The following is a 20,974-nucleotide window of genomic DNA, read 5'->3' as shown; positions in this document are numbered from 1 at the left end:
GGCAGTAATTCTTTCTGTGTGTGTGTCTCTTTCTCCACAGCTTTGCCATGTGGACAAACACATACACACACACACACACACGCACGCACACAATCACATGCGCACACATACACACAGACACACAAACACACACACACACAAAGAACACAGCAAAGAGAATCCACGAAAAGTTAAAAAACAATTTAACTGGAACAGAAAAGAGGAGGGTAAAGAAATTGAGAATCTAAAATGAGACAGACAGTGACACTAAGCAAAAGGCTGGAAGAAAAGAAAAATGCAGGACATATTTCTAAACTCAAGACCAGCTTTCTGTCTCAGCACAAAACGAAAAGGTGGATGGTGAATGCAACATAAAACTGTAACCTGTTTACCCTTTTGCTAAGCACTTGTACAGCTAATTGCTCAGCTGTAAACAGGTGAAGCCACTCAGATATGTAATTTTACATTTCCTTATGCTGTTGTTTTAAATCTGCAATAACTAATTTTTGACCACTTGGGGAAAGAAAAAACAATCACAACACTGACATATTATCACCTCTTGAGTTTTAATGGCGAACCGGTTAGGAGACACAACCAGCTGATATGGAGCAACATTAGCATTCATTTTGACTCATGTCTCTGTCAACCTCATGAAATTTAAGTCATTCTATCACTGTTTTTGGTTCCCGTTAGCTGCCGAGGGAAATATCAGGCTCTTAAGCGGTTAAATGCTAAATCTTCGCCAGCTAGGCACTAGCTTTGTCTGTCAGCCATTTGGTACTGGCAAAGTAGCATATTGTGGGGTTTTCGACGGCTGCTGCCAAAAAATGACACTATAAGGAGCGGTGATTCCAAACCAAAACAGTAACATTGTGGGTGGTAAAACCAAACTAATGAGCTAAAACTTTCGAATACTGATGAAATAAACTAAAACGTGATTTATTTTTTTTTAAAGTTCCTTTGGGGCATTCAGCCATAGAGCAGAAGTAATGGCTAGAGTGGTAGTTCAAGCAGAAGCATTGTGCATTCCTCTGACTACTGCTGTCTTAAACCTTTATTGGAAACTGAACCTGGCCAAACTAACCAAGTGCCTTTTTCACACTGATTTACACCTGGAATATGAAAATGATTTGGAGAAATAGTTTGAGGCACCAACATTCTAACATCCCTTTGATGTTAACAAGCGGTAAATCAGGTTTCAGAGAGAGAGGAAGATGAAGTGGGAGACTGTGCAATGAGGGAGGGAGGGCAGGGTGGAGACAAAAGAAAAAGAGGGGGTCAAGAGAGGGAAATGGTGGATGTTGAGGGAGATTTAAAGAAAATTAAAGGTAGAGGAGAAAAACAGAAATTGAAAAGAGGAAGCAGACAGGAGACGGGTTGGGCACCTTTCCTTTTATGTTAGGGGAGTGGAAGCAAAAAGGATAAGGTAAAATTGAAAGAATTTAAAAGGTGAAAGGAGATAGAGAGGAAACAATTTAGCTCTGATGTACAAAGTGTTAACCTCTTTTGTGCGTAGGTCCTATGTGTTGTGTTTATCGGGAAATATAGGAAATTCCATCCTGAGCTTGATCCAGCTTGAGCCCAACAATAATTATCCAGATCCTGATCGAAAACCTGAAGTCAGTATTATCCAAATTTTCTCTAAATGGCTAACCAGATAAGTAGCTGAGTGATGAACCTCTCCTTTACATATTTTACTCTTTTACTCTTTACATGCTGCAAGTATTATGTAACACCCAGCCCAAAATGTTGGCTATTGCTAGCTGGCAAGTTGAGCAGGAAAGCTGGCATAGCAAATCTGCTGTGTGTATGGTTGAATGACGCCAAGACAAAGTTATCAGTTTGCATAAATGAATGTATCATCAAAAATCTAATACTAAAAGCATACTTAGTAACAGCGAAAATATAAAAGTAACATTTAATGTGTAACGCGTCATTTTATATACGTCTATTTGGACCACCAGAGGGCAGAAAGTCTCCTAAATGAACTTACGCAAACACGAACTGAATTTTAGATGCCAAGAGTCAACACAAGGTGAAAATGTTCCAGTGTAGGTGAAAAATGTACATGTCTCCTGGGAATTTTTTCCTTTACAGAAGTACAAAATCAAGAGGAAAAAGTAGAGAGACTGAGAAGAAGAGAAAGAACAGTGAGTTCTGAGATCATTCAGATGCTGAGCTAAACACAAACACTCACAGGCTCACTCCTCTAGACACGGTCAATGCGTCTGCTAGCTAGCTAGCCTTACAAATAATGTCTGAACATATGGTACAAGGTCTGCCTGCAGCGAATAAACACAAATTGTCCAGAGGTCGAATTTGTGTGAATAACACAAGGTTAAAATTCACTTCACTCTGTCTGAAACACCCCGTTCAAACCCAGCAGACTCAGAGTGTCCCAAAGGAGTCATATTTTTGATCTGATGAATGTGAGTCCAGTATTCAATCTAGTACTGGCTCTGTTTTCATTTCATTGAAGGAAATCTTCCTTTCCTCAGCTAGTATTAGGCATTGTTTCTGCAGGTCACTTAGAAGTCAGCCCCGCAAGCAATAGTTCATTGTCTGACACTGATAGAGTCAAGCTATCCCAGTCCCCCTTGCAAAAGATATGATAAACTGAGCCTCCGTTTGAGAGAGTAAACACTCATAATACAGGTGCTCTTCAGCGTCACAAGATACACATGTCATACAAATGTGTCTTCCCTTGGGAGAGTACTGCATAAAATCTACAACATGACTTAGGATAACCTGGTTTGAGTTTCGTGTGGGTTTAAATACTCCCCGCCAAGGAGACAACCTTCAGAATTTGGTGGCAGTACACCGTGTTGACTTTTATCGCTCATCTCTTTTCTCCCTGGCCAAGCTTCAATGAATGCTTCTGCTTAAGACATCTGGGTCTCCTGAAACTTCTTCCATCACGAGTCAACCATCTCACCGATTCCCATCACAATTTCCACTAAATCCTGAGAAAAATATCTGTCAAGAAATGGTTGTCAATGGGGGATTCAAGAGCGGTAACACAGAACCCCTAGACAAACTGTGAAGGCTAAACAACTAAAACAATCACATGAAAGAGGCTAAAGGCTAAGTAGAATTGCAGAGGTGAGTGTTGCACATTTGAAAATAAAGTAAAATCTCAAAATACTGGAATCTGCCCATAAAACAACCCAACATATTCTACTTTTCCACACTTTAGCATGTTAATCCCCCCAGGTGGCTAAAACCCCCAAAGTAACAGAAAAAAAAAGGAAGACATGACATGGTTTACGGTTCCAAAAAAGCAGCAAAGTAACTAATTGTTAGTTATTGTCAATAAATGAGGCTGAGACAAAAGAGTTGCCTGCTCAGATTCCTTGTGGGAAAATTAGGGCTTTGAGAAGTGAGCAAGAAATACACATGGAAAACCATAGGATTTTGGACTAGTGATGGTTTGGTATGAATGTGTATGACTGGACGAATATGAACGAGGGTGTTGCTGAAGAGAGCATACACACTGGGGAACTTAACCCGAGGTAAATTAATGTTATAAATGAATATATAAACTTAAAACTGAGCAATGGAATGAATATAAAGTGGGACTGAGAGGAAGACGGCGCCGAAGCTAGTGGAAATTTGCAGTTTTGCAAAATAAGGTGGTATAAGGTGGAAATACACTGAAAGGTGAGACAGACGGGCAGAGAGAGTCAGGCAGACTAGATAACACAGAAAGACAGAGAAAGTCGGGCAAAATGACAGCATGTTGAATGTAAAGCTGAGAATGAAATAGGAAGGGTAGGGAGAAAGAATGACGTGTACAGGGTAAGTGTAGCATGGAGAGATGAAAGAATGAGCAAGAGATAAAAAGGGAATAAAACTGAGAGAGGGGGGAGGAAGGATAAGATTAGAGTAAAGACAGAGTGGGAGGAGAATTTATATACATGCCAGGAATGGGTGAATGGCTGTGAAGATAAAAAAAAGAATCGCAAATAATGAGGGGTAGGGACTGAGAGCGATGGAATGACAGTAAATATATTCAACACAGCTTTGCAGGAATTGATATAATTTTATATTTACTCTCAATACGGGCTTGTCATTTCTGCGTTTACGGGGTTTTCTCTCACCTTTTTTTTTTTTTTATTTCATACTTACTCAACTTTCAACTTTGGCTCCTCCACTAACAGATATTTTGAAAAAAAAATGTTGTTTGTTGTCAACAGGAAAACTTTGTAAGCACTGATTTTTCCTATTTATTACTATTTGGCTCAACTGTATAATTTAACTATCAGCAGTAATGTTTTTAGACAGGTGCAGTATAATAAATGAAACCTGAAAAAATATTATATGAACCACTGTGTACATAGCCTACATACAGTATATTGCCACCACCATTGCATTATGCCCACACCGGGTTATGATCAGTTTCCTCCTTGTATGAATCCATTGTTGATAAAAACATGTGGGACGATTTGTCCAAAAAATGTCAACCCAATCAGTCACAGAGTCAGACGTGAGGAGGGTGAAAATGAAATCTAGGCTTTTCCTTTGTTCTGCCTGTCGCATTGTCTGTAAGGGTGCTGTCTACTTTCTGAAATACAACCATAATAATCCTGTGTCTACATAAATTTTTTGCTCTTCAGTATCAATTTAATTTGAATAATACGGTTAGAAAGCTAGATATCTGCATTTCAATAATTATGGTAACAGAAAACATGTAATGGTGCTTTTGAGTACGTTAAGTTCACTCTGGTCGATAAGAAAAAGACATTTTCAACGAGGCAAACATGAGGATGTTTTTAAACTCAAACAGATACATTCTACAGGGTTTTGCTAATAACAAATCTGTATTTTACGTTTGTTGAAATATAGCATAGGTTATGGTGCTCAGACATTTGAGAGAGCAAATAATTATAAAATTAATTATCAAAGTGTTTGTTGTTTCTAATCAGCTGTGTCTCAGCAGGCACCATATGAACACTGAGAATCTCTGTCTCTAGGTTGGAGAAACCGCTCTCTACGCAGGGGATCCTCTACGGGATCCACTGTTTTATTTGTCCCGACAGTTTGAATCCTCAGGCCCCTCCTCAGCAGATAAATAGGCGATGTTGTGACAATTAATGGGCCAGGAAAGGAGAAAAAAAAAAAGTTTTGCTACAAAAAATTGTATTCATTACAGTACAAGTACCTTAAACTTGTATTTGAGTAGAGTTTTGGAGTAAATATACTTAGTTACTTTCAACCACTGCAGACAAAGCTAGCTGAGGTGTGGCTGCCCCGTGTTAAACATGTAATATAGTATGTTGTTAAACATCGGATATAATGGAAAAAATAATTTGGGACTCTATATTCATAACTATAAAAATGAGACCATTGTTTAGATATGGGTCTCTAACTCTTTTAATACCCGTGTTGTCAAGTGTAAGACTATAAGTTTATTTCATATTTCCCTCTCACAAAGAGAATGTTTCTACTTGCTCCTTGGCTCTCTTCATATTTTACACCAGATCTCCAATTAGATCCATCGGCCCACAGTTTAAAATACAGTGCGGAGGTTGCCATTATTCTCATGGGAGGTCTTATGTGTTCAAAGTATTGATACTAATGTCTTAAAATTAATGTGATTTACTGGGTTTCAGAATGTTGCCTGTTTCACATGTAGTACATTGCTTCTGAATGGTAGACTTGACATAGCTCCCTGGGTATTCGCAAACCCAAAATGCCAAAATGACGTGGCAGGAAAAAGCTACAGCAGCATATAATTAACCTTTCTTTATAGGGCACTTTGCAAAAAAGTGTTCCAAAATACTTTAAAAGATGAATAAAAATGTAAGCAATCAATTACAAAACATCTTATTTGCTGGAAGAGCACAAATGCTCTGATTAAAACTTGCTCCAGGCTGCGCTTTAGGAATGGACAAAATAGGCTGCATCCGTTTCTGTGGAAATCACTGATGTAGGTCTGTTTAAGGTCAGTTAAAAATGCCAGACTCTGCATGCGTGTTGTCCTAAACTCCTCCTTTTTCTCTTTTCCTCTGTTCAGGTATCCCCAAGCTGTGACCAGGTCTTGGTGAACGGTAAAGAAATGCGTGGTCAGCAGTCTTTGGCAGTCAACTTCACCTACCTGCACCTGTCTGCTCAGCTGCAGCTCACCGTCTGGGTTCCCAAGCTACCCCTGCAGATAGACGTCTCGGATACTGAGCTGAGCCAGGTCAAAGGCTGGAGGGTCCCCATCGTCACTAACAAACGGTAATTCGCCCATCTGACCTTGAGGGGAATGAGAGAGGGAAACGTACAGTGAAGGGTGTAAGCTTTAGGATCGGTTTGCTGCTCAAAAGGCTGAACATTTCTCCTAAATCTTACTGACTTACGTTCCAAAAACAATTAGGCTGCTTGCCTGCCCTCCCTTTGCCTGGGATAATTCCTTCTTACTTTATATCCTTTTATATCCTCGCTGGTGGACAAACTTTGACGGCAACACTTTTTCTAAATTATCCTTTCTATTCAGCCATTTTACGTTTTTGATATATACCCTGATACAATACTATATATCTCCAATAAGCTAAATTTATCAGTCTAGCTCTAGTTTATAACCTTTCCAGGCTAAGAAAGGGGAACTGGGAACACTGTAAATCGATAAGTAGATATATTTTAATATAAATAATTAATGTAATGAAATTTTTGTATTACATGCAAAAGAAATTGGTTCCTTTCTTTTTAAATGAATGCTCATGGCGGACAGGGTAAGGATTTCTGTCGTAACAGGGTAATCTCACCTAACTTCTTTTAGTTTATTTGCAGTAGTTACGTTCAAAAATAATACTTTTATTAATGCTTAAATGTTACTTATAGCTCTTTTATGAACTCCCAAACATACCAAATGATCGAAACCCAGACATGAGCATACACCAGCAACAAAAAAAACCCAGTATATCAAACACTTAGTTGTGGTTGTACCAACGCACACAAATATTATGGACAAAAATCCATCAAACAATAAAATCATCCTCTCACACAACACAAAAGGTATTCTGATAACTGTGGTAGTTGTACATTGCTAAAGTATGAATTAGAGCAGAAACAAAAGAAAAGGCAGGTGCACTCTGCACTTTGTCTGCAGCTCTTGCCTCTCAGCATGTGAAAAAAACAAGAAAAGAAAGAGAGTGCATGAGTCTCTGTTATATGTGATTTTATTTTATGATAAATCTTGAGCTTCATGTGTCTATCTCTATGAATAAGTGAGAAAAAAAAAAAGAATGAAGTCAGGCAAAGTGTGAATGTGTGTGTGTGTCTGTCTTTGTGTGTGCGCATGTGTGCGTGTGATATAGTGCTTATTGAATGGAGCAGTTGAGAGCACATATTGTTCCAGCCAGTATATAATTTCCTATGAGGTCAAGGCCTGCCTGGCTATACTGATGACAACTATTATGGCTTTAGCATCATTGCCGCCGAATGAAGCATTCAGTCATTTAAACACACACACACTTTCTCAAATGCGAGATAATGCAAGTGGGTGAATAAGTTACAGGATGTTGGTTTGTGAGTGTCAGTTTATGTCCTTAATTTTGTGTGTAGGCTCATGCACGCGCTTGTCTACTGTTCTGTGTAGTTTTTTTGTGTGTGTGAGGTGATAGAAGGGAGGAGGGTAAAGACATAACATGATATAGAGAAAGAAGGAATGTAGTACCGGGTATGAAAATGAAACATTTAAATTTTGGAAGTGCCTTCAGAGCGTTTGTCTTTCATCGACCCTGCAGTGAGAATGAATAATCACAGATGAATGTTATACAGTAGAAACTAATTATTGTAATAGAAGTACTCTGTTTCTAAACCAACTCTTTACTAAACCTTGTAATGATTCTTCCACACAATTTTCAAAATTTCTTTGTCAGTTTATTTTGTCACTTAGTGTAAATGGGTTAATTCTGTGTCTGCTTATTTGTTATTGGAGAAGCTATCTCAAAAAAACTTTTCTTGCTTTTCATTTAGTTCGATGGAAATTTAGGCAAAGGAATTAGTGGTTTCAGATTGAGCTGCTGATTGAGGATTTTTTTTTTTTTTACTTTACTTTTTTCACTTGTGTGTGTGTTGGTATGTGGGCATCAGTGAGTGCGTGTCCATGGTCATTTATGTGTGTGTATGTGTGTGTTGTCTCTATTCCCCATCTTTTCGCCCTTCCGTGCAGAGGGAGGCGAAGAAGAAACGATGTGTTTTTTCTTTGTGTGTGTCTGTGTATGAGAGAGAAAGATAGATTCTCAACTAAGGAGCAAGGGAGAGATTTTTTCTGTTTCAACACTGATAGTGGATTCAAACCATTTTTGGATTCATTTTATTTCTTTATTTTGGGGTGGTATTACACCAAGTATATATATGTATATGTATATATATATATATATAAATATATGTTGTGTTGTTTTGTCCATATAAGAGGACAAAACAACACAACAGAGGTGAAATGTACATATGAATTCAGTGCAGATTTACTAAAAGTAAATTTAGTAAATACTGAAATATGTTTTGCCACTGGTTTACAAGTGCTCTGAGTGTCTTTTTCGAAGTCCTTCTTTACAGTGCCAAAACAAAATAAAAACAATAACAAAATATGTTCAGACAGATAAAAACACAAAATCTGTTAAAAAAAAAAAGTTAAGGTTAAACTAAATACAAAACTAGAATTTCATGTTTTCCTCTAATCAGCTGGATGTTTCATGCCATCTACAGATTAATAGCATTCAATGTAACATGGAGTCTATGGTGTTTACAGTATATCATCAGGACACCGTGAAATGTGGTGTGTGAAGAGTGGTGTCTCAATTGTAACTGATAACTAACTGATTTTTTGTTTTGCTGATGACGGAGCCAAGCAGAAGCATATAATGATTAAACAGGAGAAGTCCAAGTGTGTCAAGTTTACTAGAGCTAACAAAACGAAGAAGAAACAGTGGAGTTATTTTTTGCAGATTCGATTTAAACCGCTGGAAAATAGTGAAAGACAAATCAACACAACTCTCAAGCATATCAACAACCCAGTACAGCAAGATGGTTTGGTATCAGCGGTACTCTTTAGGACATTAACAAACTTCACACAAGCTGTTCACACATTCTTAGATTTTGTATAAAAGCAGAAAGCCCTGGGAGTTCCGTTGTGATTATTGCTTTAAAAAGAAATAACTTTTCAGCAGTTTCTTACTATGTAACCGCTTTTTGCATGTGTCCCTTACAGATGTAGCTATTTGAGAAGTTTCACTGTAGGTTCTGCACTTGTTTAGGTGAACTTGGGCTGGATTCATGAGGGAAATTAGCTTGTAAGAGAAGTTACAATGGTTTAGGTATACTGTTTAAATCAGTATTACCAAGGAATGGAGTGCAAGGCCCGTTACAGAATTTGTTCACCCAGGCCTTCCAAGAAATGCACATTGTGCGACTGTGGTGTTTTAAAGCTGTTAGAGCTGGAAGAAAAACTGAAGTGTCTTTTCTTTGACTGGGAGTGTAACTTGGAGCAGAGATCCTACTGTAGATTACATGCAGCTGAGTGTAGAGTATAAAAGTGGCATTCAATTACCAGATAATCTCACCCCCTGTTCTCTCTTTTTTGTCTCGCTTTCTCATTTGCCTCCTCTCTTCCCAGACCTACCAGAGACAGTGAAGATGATGAGGATGATGAAAGGAAGGGCAAAGGCTGCACCCTGCAGGTATTATGTGATTGCTTTTCATATCACACTTCTAAAGCGTTCTTTAATCCTTTTCTTCAACATCAATATCGTTGAAAAACAGTGAGAGCTAGCCAACTACATACTGGGAATGAAATGGGACTGTATGCAATGTTTAGCTTCCGGTGGTTTATTAGTTAACTTACAAGCTAACATAGTGATAAGAGCCCATTGTATGGTTGAGCATTAGGTTCTAATTTGCCTTTTTCTTGACCTTTCAGTACCAGTATGCCTTGGTGCGGGTCCTTACCCATTTTGTTGCAGAACCTTCTGACCCAGGGGGAGAGATGGTTTACATGTTGGGTGCAGATTGGCAAGCTGATATCACCCACTTGGTCTTGGACCAGCTTAAGGTAACTATACACAAGTATGCACATATTCTCACGCAACCTTATTTAAGGGAATAGTTTGACATTTGAGGAAAAACACTTACTTTCTCTCTTCTGAGCGTGAGGTGTGACAATTGATTTAACTCTTGTGTCTTTGCATCATGAAGCTAGAGCCAGGAGTTGATTAGCTTAGCTTAGCATTAAAACTGGAAGCGGGGCATAAAAGCTGGCCTTGCTCTCTCAGAAATAGGAATCAACACTTTGTAACCCATTTGTTTAATCAGTACAGAAACAAGACAATTTTGAAAAGATCATTTTTGCATTTACGTGCTGTAACTATTACTTGATGATTACTCTCCTTCCCTCCGTCACTTCTGTGCAGCGTCTCCATTATTTGCCTTGCAACCTTAGAGGGACAACAAGAAAAGACCAATCACAACACATGGCGATTGTTTGCTAAGAAATAGTTACAGCTTATAACTTAATTTAAAACTATTAACAGTTTTTTTTCATTTTCTTTTGTGTATGGATCTCACAAATGAGATACGGTGTGTTCATTTGCTAGACATCATAGCTAGGTGTATTTTCAGTAATAGAGGTAGTGTTGGTGTAAGTTTGTACTTGTGAGCTAACCAGACTAGCTTTTTTCCCCAGCTTCCTGTCTTTATGCCAAGCTAAGCTAATCACCCCCTGCTTCTTCTCCATACTTAACACACAGACAAGCTAAAAAGTATGTTAACAAAAATTTTTAACTATATAGTATTTTGAACTGTTCGCTGGTAGGACTGATGTTTGACTGTTGAATAATAGTTAAAAGTAGCAGTTTTATATAGTACTAATCCAGGACAAATGCACAAAAACCTAAAAGAATACTTATAAATAAACTGATTAAACTTGTAGTTGAAACCGGCAGCTGTCTCTGTGCTCCACAGGTAGAAGATCCTCGCATTGCCAGACTGATAGATGGACGAATTTTGATAGGACGGGACTTGGGGATCACCACTATACAGGTATGTATCCTCTGTTCTACTCTCAAGACTATACAAGTAATCCAGTCAGTTCTCTTGCACATTATTTTAAACTATTTTAGTTGATAATAGAATCACAAAACCACAAAACAACCCATTCTCCTAAACGAAGCAGTGTCCATTATATTTCTCCTCATATCTCAACCTGAGTATGAAACATAAAATATATAAAGAAATAGTCCAAAAATTTTTAAATGGTGTCAAAGTTTGCAATTTTAATTCAACTTTTAATATAAAGTTTAGAAACTTACCACCTAAGGGGTGAACTATGCAATACGTGCAAAGTATCCCAGATTCAGTGTTTGAACTGCACCTTAAGGATTCCAAAAACACGTTCACCGTCGACAATGTATCGATCACTTGTTGGACAAGAAGTGTCGAGAAAGACGGTTGAATTGTACGATTATGTGAAGTGCTTTGCAATTTGGCAACTCGCGTTGCAGTCATAAGCACTCCAGTGATGTAAACATTATCCGCTCTCTTTTCCTCTCTTCTTCCTGACTCTTGCAGTTATAAGCCTCGCCTGCCAGCTCGTTACACAATTAGCCACAATTAACTGTCGGATTTGGCCCTGACATCTCAGTGTGATTTTCAGCAACGACACACAGACACACACTTGCGTTGGCACACACTTGTGCACTTGCTGAATTCCAATAAGCTGGCCCATTGTGACTGAATGTGACAGTGGAGGACAGTCCTGTGGCTTACTGTCTTACATTACTGGTATACCGTTATATAGCAGAGCGAAGGCAAAACCACTAAATATGTCACAGTCCCTTTCAACACAATTTTTGTTATATTCTATCCTATTATATTACATCCCCGTCTTTCATGTTATAATATCTAAACTATATATTTTTATGTTGAAGGATCGAATTTTGTTTTAAGCCCTTACATTTTAATGACTGCTCTGTAGAGTGTGTAGTGCGTGTGTTAGAAGTGGGTTGGCGTCGAGTTCGGTGCAGCAACGGGGGGATATAGGGGAACAGCTGAATGTTTGTTTGCATCCGTCTGACTGGGGACTGCTGCTTGCATGCACCCATACACAGACACACACAGATGCACGCATTCAGACAGCTGTGCTCTGTTTGGAAGCCAGGAGAGAGAATTTACCCAGCATTCCCATCGAGATGCCAGAGTCGACAACCGTCATTTGATAGTTTGACATTTCAATTTTACCCCCCAGCTCCGTCTCCTCGAGTCTCGCCTTTTCCTCCTTCCTCCTCCCCTCTTCTCTCTCTCCTTTCTTCAACCCCAAGTCTCTCTTTCTCGCCCTCTTATTCTCTGTCTGTCTTGAAGAGCAATCCCGGAGTCGTCAATCATTGCATTTTGTTACCTCTCTGAGAGTGGGATTGAGTTTGACGCCCCGATTCATTCTCTGAGAGATTTTCTTTGTACACCAATCAGCTCTGCCTGTCCTCCTGTCGCCAGGCGGAGTAGTACACTACAACACAGGGCTTCTAATCTCTATCACTGTCTGCGGCTCCCCCTCTCCATCTGTACCCCAATCTCTTTTGCGCTCCTTATTTCTGTCCCTTCTCACTTTCTGTCCTCTTCTATTTGTCATTGTCTCTCTCTCTCTGACACCTACTCCATTTATTTCTCTCTTGCTCGCTCGTTGTTTCTCACTTACACAGTCTCTAGTCTCTTTTCATTCACTCTCTTTTCGTTCTTTAGCTTTGGCCTTGTGCTTTGTTTATGCGAAGTTCTCTAACTTGAGTGCTGTGTGTGTGTGTGTGTGTGTGTGTGTGTGTGCGCCTGTGCGTGCGTGCGTGCGTTTGTGTGTGTGTGTGTGTGTTTCAATTACCTTGTGTGTGTTACACTGTGTCAGAGATGTGAAATGACAATGTTTCCAAACCAACATTTTCTTTACACGGAAAATACCAGTATCGTCATGTGAGTTGAGGACATGGTAGGTTAAATTCTGTGCAGATTACAGACAAAATTCACTTAATCAGCCTGTGTGTGTTAGTTTCCTAACTTTAACAGATCTTATCAGTCGATGTGGCCCAAAGCACTGCAGTGTTAACCAGCTGTCACTGCTCCTCTATCGCTGGTAACACCTCTGTGTTACCTTAAAGATATAATATGTAACTTTTCCTCATTAAAATTTCTAAAAATGATTAGACCTAAGTTATATAATTTGTTGAGCTGTGTACTTACTTGGTCGTTTTTAACTGGGTATTTTAACCAGATGAAGGATTTTAGTCATCGGACGTTTGGATCTTAAGTTATCAGAGAAACAAGCTGAGCAAACTTTAATGGCGGCTTGGCTCTCAGCCCCTCCGGGACGATTTTTAACGTGAAACTACTTGATTCAGTACTTTAACTGGTTTTAATCGGCTGGTACGTTTGTTTTTGGAAAGGAGGATAATTCAGCTCCCCGTAAAAAAAACAAAAACTCCTGAACGATTAAACCTAACCGGGAGAAGATGACTGGGAGAAGATGACTGCAGTGACAGCAATGGTGGTGAAGACAACAACTCCCATGATCTTCACTTGAACTTCATTTCATTTCACAGCTTTTCATTTTTTTTTTTTTTTTGATCTTTCATTGCAGGTTCTGTCCCCACTGTCTGACTCCATCCTTGCAGAGAAGACTGTGACCGTGTTGGATGACAAGGTAAAATAGCATACTGCTTTATTTTATGTCTTTGGGATGTGGGTTCATTTTATTGGCATTTATTATGATTGTGTGTTCTTAAATCCCGTCTTGCAGATCACTGGTTATACTACGGGACAGTATTAAGCTTAATAGCCTGAAAATGAAAGGAAACAACATCCAAACTGGCTCAGAGCAAATAAACACACGTGTATTAGGGAACATTGAATCCAAAGTACGCTATTACTGAGCAATCCAGTAACAGGTCATGGTATGGTATAACAAGGCGTAAGAAAGGTAATGTGACTCGGTAGCCTTTATAAGATCATCCATTATGGTTCATTTAAGATTTACTTTAACACTTAGCACGTTCAGTGTCTTAAAATTGTCAGTTATAAATATTGTATGTTGTTCTTTGCCTTAATATTAATGTTGCCACTGGACTATACAGTACTGTAATACTGCTTCCCCCCATAATTTCACCAGAGTTTATCAAAATTGCATCATACTTCAAAAAGTGCTGAATCTGCCCCACCTTGAAAGTAATTTACTTTCAGTTCTTTTTACATATAAGAGAATAATTTCGGTGCACTTTAAGCAAACCTTGTCTCTTAAACAACCATCCCCTTCGTTGTCCTTTTCTAGCCAGTAAAAGGGGAACAAACAAGTAATAGTCAAGTGTTTTCACTGGCTGCTTGTGTGAGTGATCTACAGTGTCGCTTGTTTGTCCAGGTCACCATCACAGACCTGGGAGTCCAGCTGGTGGCGTCTCTGTCCATCAGTATGACAGGGAGTCCTGGAAATTACCAGGCTATCCAGCTAATGACTACAGCCACGGACTTGCTACACACAACTAAACAGGTAGGAGATAATATAGGTACACACAATCATACACGCACACACATTCATACACGCACACACAGATCAAAATATCTACATCTCTGCAAGATTTCGTGTGTATCAGGTTTTCAGAATGTAGCTTGCACATGCAGACACATGATAGACGTACACACCTCACCGCCTTCAGGTTTCTATCAAACACACACACACACACACACACACACACACACACACACACACACACACACACACACACACACACACACACACACACACACTTGTTTTACTTTCATGGGGACCCATCATTGGCGGCCTGACCTTAAGCAGCCCAACTGAATGCTTAACCTCAACCCTAACCCGAGCCTAAACCTAATTGTAACCTAATCCCTACCAGGTCTTAACACTGAAACACTCATATAATCTTGGTGGGTCCAGTATTTTGGTCCCCACAAAGCTCGGCTCCTGGTTGCCCCCCCCGCACACACACACACACACACACACACACACACACACACAGACACACACACAAACTGATGGACTATGTCTTAAGCCTTTCACATCTCTATAGTGATACCCCCAAGGTTGTAATCAAACATCTTAAACAGTAATTCTGTGCTGCCAACATCATATTGCTGCTATCTCTTCCATAATCAGTTTCTAATTAGCAGTGCGTAACTTCCAGGCTATAGCACTACTTAGCTACAGTTACAACCACCTAAAGGTATTTTTGTTTTTGCTTTTTTGTTTTTTTATTGACAGTCCAGGCTTAAAATAGAATTCAATAAAAAAAAAAAAAAACTCTATATTGTTATCTAGAGCAATATAAAGGCAATTAATTTTTCAGTTAGTTTTGTTACAATATTCAATTGAAATCACAATTGAAACAACATGTTTAATATACATTTCCAACAAAAGTATAATTATAAATAAATATAGTAATGGTAGTTTTTAAAAAAAAAAAAAAACAATACAGTTGTTTTAAATACATTTTTTCTGATTCTCTCCACTTTTTCTCTCTTACACAGTCCATAACCATCCAAAATCTACAGAAAAACACACTCATACACACACCTAAAAACCATACACACCCACTGATGCCCACATGCATACAATATTGCACGGCTACTATGTTACAAGCTATTCCTGGCTCTCTAATCACATTGCCAAAGGTTATTTTATCACACTATCTCAAGCTATTATCCCTCACACCCTCTCTTATCCCTAGTTTCCCTTCTCCCTCCTTTTCTTTTTCTATTTTTTTTTTTTAAATCAAACAATATCCAACGTTATAATTTCTGTCCAAGGGCTAATTGGCCGCGAAGAAGCTCATTATGATGAAAATATAGTTCTGATCTCGTACTTTATCCAAACATTCATTTCTTTTTCTTTTCCTGCTTGTCTGCTTTTATCTACATCATTCACCATTACCTGTGGAAAGATGGTACGGCTATGGAGAGGGAAAAACAGAACGGCGGAGGAAAAGAGGGGGGAAGGATAAGGGGATGTAGGAGGCAAGGAAAAACGACAATTTAATGTGAAAATAAAGGGAGGGAAAGAGATTAAATGTTGTTCCTCATATTGGAGCTTAATTACTTTTGTAGGGAGGTTTTTGTTGTGTTATACCTACACAGTCTTTTCTGTGTTTTGATTAAAGAAAGCAGTGGGTTTTATCAAGGGAAATTAGTGAAGCAGGATCACTTAAAGACAAGCTGAGAAAAATACTTTCTCTGCTGAACTGTTTATTTTTATGGAATATCTGCTGCTAGAAGAAGACAAAAAACATTATTTTTCTAAGTCTTAGACCTCATTTTATTGGAAGACGTGGACAATTGAGAAAGAGATGAGAGAGAACAGAAAAAGAAAGTGTCTGTGCACAAAACGAAGTGGTTAGTCTATCTTTGTATTTTGCTCCAAGAGTAACAACATGCTGTTTGTTTCCATTGTGTTGAAGATGCAAACAGGTGAATCATTCAAAAAAAGTAGCACCATGTCAAGCTACCGAGGGCAACACCAGTGAATAACTTTACCTCCTATACTCTCAGAAAAGCAGGTTTGAAGAAAGAGCTATGGGCCTGTTAAAAATGAAATCTATCTATCTATTTTGAGCTAAAAACAGCTGCCTGCTGCATCCGGATATAACACTGATCAGAGTAGTAAAACTAAATCAAACAGTTAAGTTGTGTACGTAAAAAAACCAAAAGATGCTAAGAAAAAAATCTCCAAGCTGCAGACTCGGGTGATAATTCCTTGTCGATTTATCACTATGAGTGACACCTTTTACATTTCACATGTGTTCATATTAAAATATCAATTAGTGCAGCTTTAAATACCAGATCACTGGAATAACTCTGGATCTGCAACAGAAATAGCAGAGCACACAAAACATTTTCAAAGCCCATCAGAGGGTCAACCATGTATAAATGGTTTGCTTTGATTGAATGATCTATGTTTTTTCTTTTTTTTTTTCCTTTTTTTTTTTTTTTTTTTTTTTTGGTCTCATTCAGGAAGCCGCGATCAGTGCATGGATCCAGTATAGTGACGGTTCAGTGACACCACTTGATATTTATGATCCCAAGGATTTCCTCCTCTCAGCTGTCTCATTGGATGAGAGAGTAATCTCCATAACCAATCAGGTACTGGCAGCCTCTTTTGCTTGATCAGATGTGTAAAGTCAAGCTGTGTAAAGGATGCTTTAAATATTACTTTGAAAATTTTTACAGAAGGTAGAAAATAAATATTTGAAGATGATGCTCTCCAAAACATACCTTGACCGAAGGCCCACGGGTTTGTTAATCTTCACAATGTCCCTGCCATGTAGGAACAGCACTGGCCAATTGTGGTAGCAGAGGGCGACGGACAAGGGCCACTGGTTCGTGTAGAGATGGTTATCTCTGAGACCTGTCAGAAGTCCAAAAGGAAGAGTGTGCTGGCATCTGGAGTCGGCACCGTGTTGGTCAAGTTTGGAGCAAAGAGCGAGGAAAGAGGCGAGATGGGAAGAGGTGGACAGGAGGAAGGAGGGATGGACAACAGCACCAGTGAGCACCGAACAAAGGATGGAGGAGAGTGGAAGTCCAGCAGTGCAGCAGTGGATCGAGAGGAAGGAGCCATGAGGAAGGTGGGAAGAAACAATGTATGAATGAGAAATGGGCAAGGTTGTTAGAGGGATATTTTCTTTAAACAGAGATCCTCATTCACTACACCATCATCGTATAATATCATTGTATTCTTGGTAATTCAATAGAATGAGGATGACATGAACATTGACAGGTTTGAGAGGTAAAAAATGTAATCTCAAAAGTAAGTAGTAACAGTTATTTACCTACAATGTTTAGGTGAATGCACATATATATAGAAATCACACTTTGAATAAAAATTAAACATGTGCATGTGCTAATTTCCTCTCACCAGGTTAGCACAACAACCAAAAGCACAGTAACACATCGTGCTTCCGGTGGTAAAGCTGCCAGTGGAGATAGCAGCATCAGCCGAGGCAGCGGTCCAAGCCAGGCAGGGGACTACAATGGCTACCCAGCACAAGTGGAAGTACCAGGGACTGGGAACAGTGAGCTGACCCACACCACCAGAGGCCTGTCGGACCTGGAGATTGGGATGTATGCCCTTCTGGGAGTATTCTGTTTGGCAATACTGGTCTTCCTCATCAACTGTGTCAGCTTTGCTTTCAGGTAAAACACTGGAAAAATTGAGGAATCTATCGTTTTTATAATTTCAACTCAGTATATGAACTCAGCAATAAAAGTGTTTTGGTAGGTTAAATAGAAAGACCTTCACCCAGTTACGCTGTGGTTAAGAAACCTCATAGTGTGGACCATTATGTGACCCAGAAAGACCCATATACCCGGCACCTGAAGTTGATGGAAAGTGTGTTTCTTTGCTACATCTGGTCCATCAGTTATTGTTTCCTATTTGGTTATTAAGCCCAGAAATAATTGCTGATTTCATTTGTTTACTTAACAGAGAATTTGGGTTATTTTAATCTGATTGTTCAATCTAGCGGTTTTGGTCCAAATATATACTGCATGTAGCTTTTACCAAATTAGGAAGATTTTACACAACAAAGTTTACTTCTGGTGCCTTTATTGTACAGTCTATCTTTCTAATATTTAAATAAAAGGATGTCCATTGCAAAAATTACAGAAGCAGCACAGCCTAAAATTGCCCTCAAAAATTGTACTTCCGTAGGAGACTATTTATCGTTCTTTGTCTGCAGATACCGTCACAAGCAAGTCCCCGTTCTGGAGACTGGAGGCAACATGAACCATGCCCATGACTGGGTCTGGCTTGGCAACGAAGCCGACCTTTTAGCCGACCACTCTGATCAATGCCAGGGTGGGCTGCCGGATGAGTGCACCACCATCATTGACCGTAATGAAGGAGGATATGAGGAGAACAAGTACCTGCTGAACGGGGCTGGTAACACCTTGGTGATGGGCGTGGGCACAGGCATGGGCACTATTAGTGGGAGTGGTGGCCCAGTTGGACACCGTGGCATCACCCACGGACAAACCTTACCGAGATCTGTCCCAGAACCGCATCAGTGCCTTTCAGCAATTACTACTGGTGGCAAAGATGCCACTGACCAAGTGGAGCATCTGAATAATTCCCCCCGAGCCACGGCTGCAGCTGCAGTTGCAGCTGCCAAACGCAAACGCGTCAAGTTCACGTCTTTTGCCACTGTTCTGCCCAATGATAATTCAGGTGGGGGTGGCCCGTACACCAACTCCTCAGTCCTGGTGACCAATGGGAGCGAGGATGACATCAAGTGGGTGTGTCAGGATATGGACCTGGGTCAATCTGAAATCAGAACCTACATGGAGAGGCTACAAGACAATCTGTGACTGATGGGAAAGAGACTGAGGAATGGAGGGGCAGAGGATGAATGCAGGCGGGGGAGGATGGACAATGAGTACAATTCACCTGTAATGCCTTTGCAATGGATGAAGGGAGGGAGAATGGGAGAATTATGACACCAGTAAAAGAACATAAAGTGTGGCGAAAATTATTGAACAGGTAGTTTAGTGGATGCTTAAATTTAGCTCCACTCAGGCTATGGAAAGAATTCTGTCATCACTAGCTCACACCGAAATCAATGGTAGCAAACAATAATAACATGAGTTTATTTTATATTATTTATTGTGACAATATTAGTGTAAAAATCAATAATATTTGGATATGAATGTTTATTTTCAGACTACCAGTAAAGCATTGTGCTATACAGTAAATTCAGGGTATGTTACTGGATACACATTATTAAGCCACTACACATTTAATTAAGGATGACGAGAACTTACATCATGTCCTGACTTCAGAAGTCTTTTTTACTCATATGGTATATTGCCAACATTGACAGTGGCTGTTGATTGATTATTGAGAGATCTAGTTTTAATATACAAACCTGTCATTGACCTGCCAATTCTGCTGAATGGTTACACAACGAATCACCAATTTCTCTGAAGAACAGATGCACAGCAAAGATACAAATCGTTTTGCTCTTGTTCTTTCATGGGACACATCTCCTTTTGGCATTGCTCATAATAAAAATGTAACATGTAAAAAATATACATATATATATATATATATTCCAAGTAGTCAAATACAAATTCAGGCATTTTGCAGTCACCAGTGGGAGTTGCCATCCAGTACTGTATTCAGGCAATCTTGCTATTCCCTCAAACCAAATGTGTCAAGAGATGGAAAATGATATGTCATACAAAAGACTGTTTCTCCCTTGGATCCAAGACAGAGGCATTTAATCTTGCACAATTTCAAAAAGGAAAGGACATTAGCCATATTTGAGGCTTTCTCCCTGTATTCAGAACCAATCCTGTCATCGCCTGGCCCCTCTCCTTTTCTGTGACTGGACAGCAGTAGAAACTTTGTGAACTGAAGTGCACAGTGAAATACTGTGAAATACTGTCTGTAAACTAAAACGGGACAGACTGAGGTGTCTCATACAAAAAGGAGTCTGCTTGGGCTTGGCAAAGCCTGATGGAACACTGAACAATGAGGATTATTTGAAATAGAAACCATGTAGGCTTCTACACAGACCAGAGTACCTACAGTGTTATACATGGAGCAGGATATTATGAATGACATTACAAAACAAATGAAATGGAGTGACACCTTGAATATCTAACGAATGGGTTCCTGAAACATGTTTGTTGTCGCTGAACTCTATTATAAATATATTTTCCTTTTGTTTGTCCTTTTTGATAAATAGAATGTTTTTATTATGTTTTTCGTTATTGTTTTTTCCTCATTTTGGAATATATTAATTGTAGCTTTTTATTTCAGAGATTTATTAAGATTTTAAGGATATATGATTCTTTTTTTTTCTTCTAGAGATCTATTTATTTAAATTAACATTTGAGAGGGTGAGGAAGGAAAGAAAGACCAAGCGCAAAGATTGAAAACAATAGACCTGCTGGTGATCGATAGCACATACAGTAAGAGTAAGTGAAGAGAAGGAGACAGATTAGGCAGAGGTTGCCTCAC

General features: G+C 39.2%; 1 protein-coding gene across 1 annotated transcript in view; it reads left to right on the top strand.

The window, feature by feature from the left end:
• si:dkey-215k6.1 (transmembrane protein 132C) overlaps positions 1 to 19,317 on the top strand; it is a 178,685-nt gene extending 159,368 nt beyond the window's left edge. The window contains exons 7-16 of the mRNA XM_040154637.1: positions 5,996 to 6,201; positions 9,581 to 9,644; positions 9,884 to 10,015; positions 10,924 to 11,001; positions 13,580 to 13,642; positions 14,354 to 14,482; positions 16,966 to 17,094; positions 17,280 to 17,576; positions 17,870 to 18,144; positions 18,690 to 19,317. Of these exons, the coding sequence (XP_040010571.1) occupies positions 5,996 to 6,201; positions 9,581 to 9,644; positions 9,884 to 10,015; positions 10,924 to 11,001; positions 13,580 to 13,642; positions 14,354 to 14,482; positions 16,966 to 17,094; positions 17,280 to 17,576; positions 17,870 to 18,144; positions 18,690 to 19,317 (2,001 nt within the window). The remainder of the gene's footprint in view (positions 1 to 5,995; positions 6,202 to 9,580; positions 9,645 to 9,883; positions 10,016 to 10,923; positions 11,002 to 13,579; positions 13,643 to 14,353; positions 14,483 to 16,965; positions 17,095 to 17,279; positions 17,577 to 17,869; positions 18,145 to 18,689) is intronic.
• Positions 19,318 to 20,974: the final 1,657 nt, after the last annotated feature.

The sequence above is a fragment of the Xiphias gladius genome, chromosome 19 (assembly GCF_016859285.1).
Source record: "Xiphias gladius isolate SHS-SW01 ecotype Sanya breed wild chromosome 19, ASM1685928v1, whole genome shotgun sequence".
Lineage (NCBI taxonomy): Eukaryota > Metazoa > Chordata > Actinopteri > Istiophoriformes > Xiphiidae > Xiphias > Xiphias gladius.
Note: the sequence above shows the minus strand (reverse complement) of the source record. Positions and strands in the feature narration are given on the sequence as shown.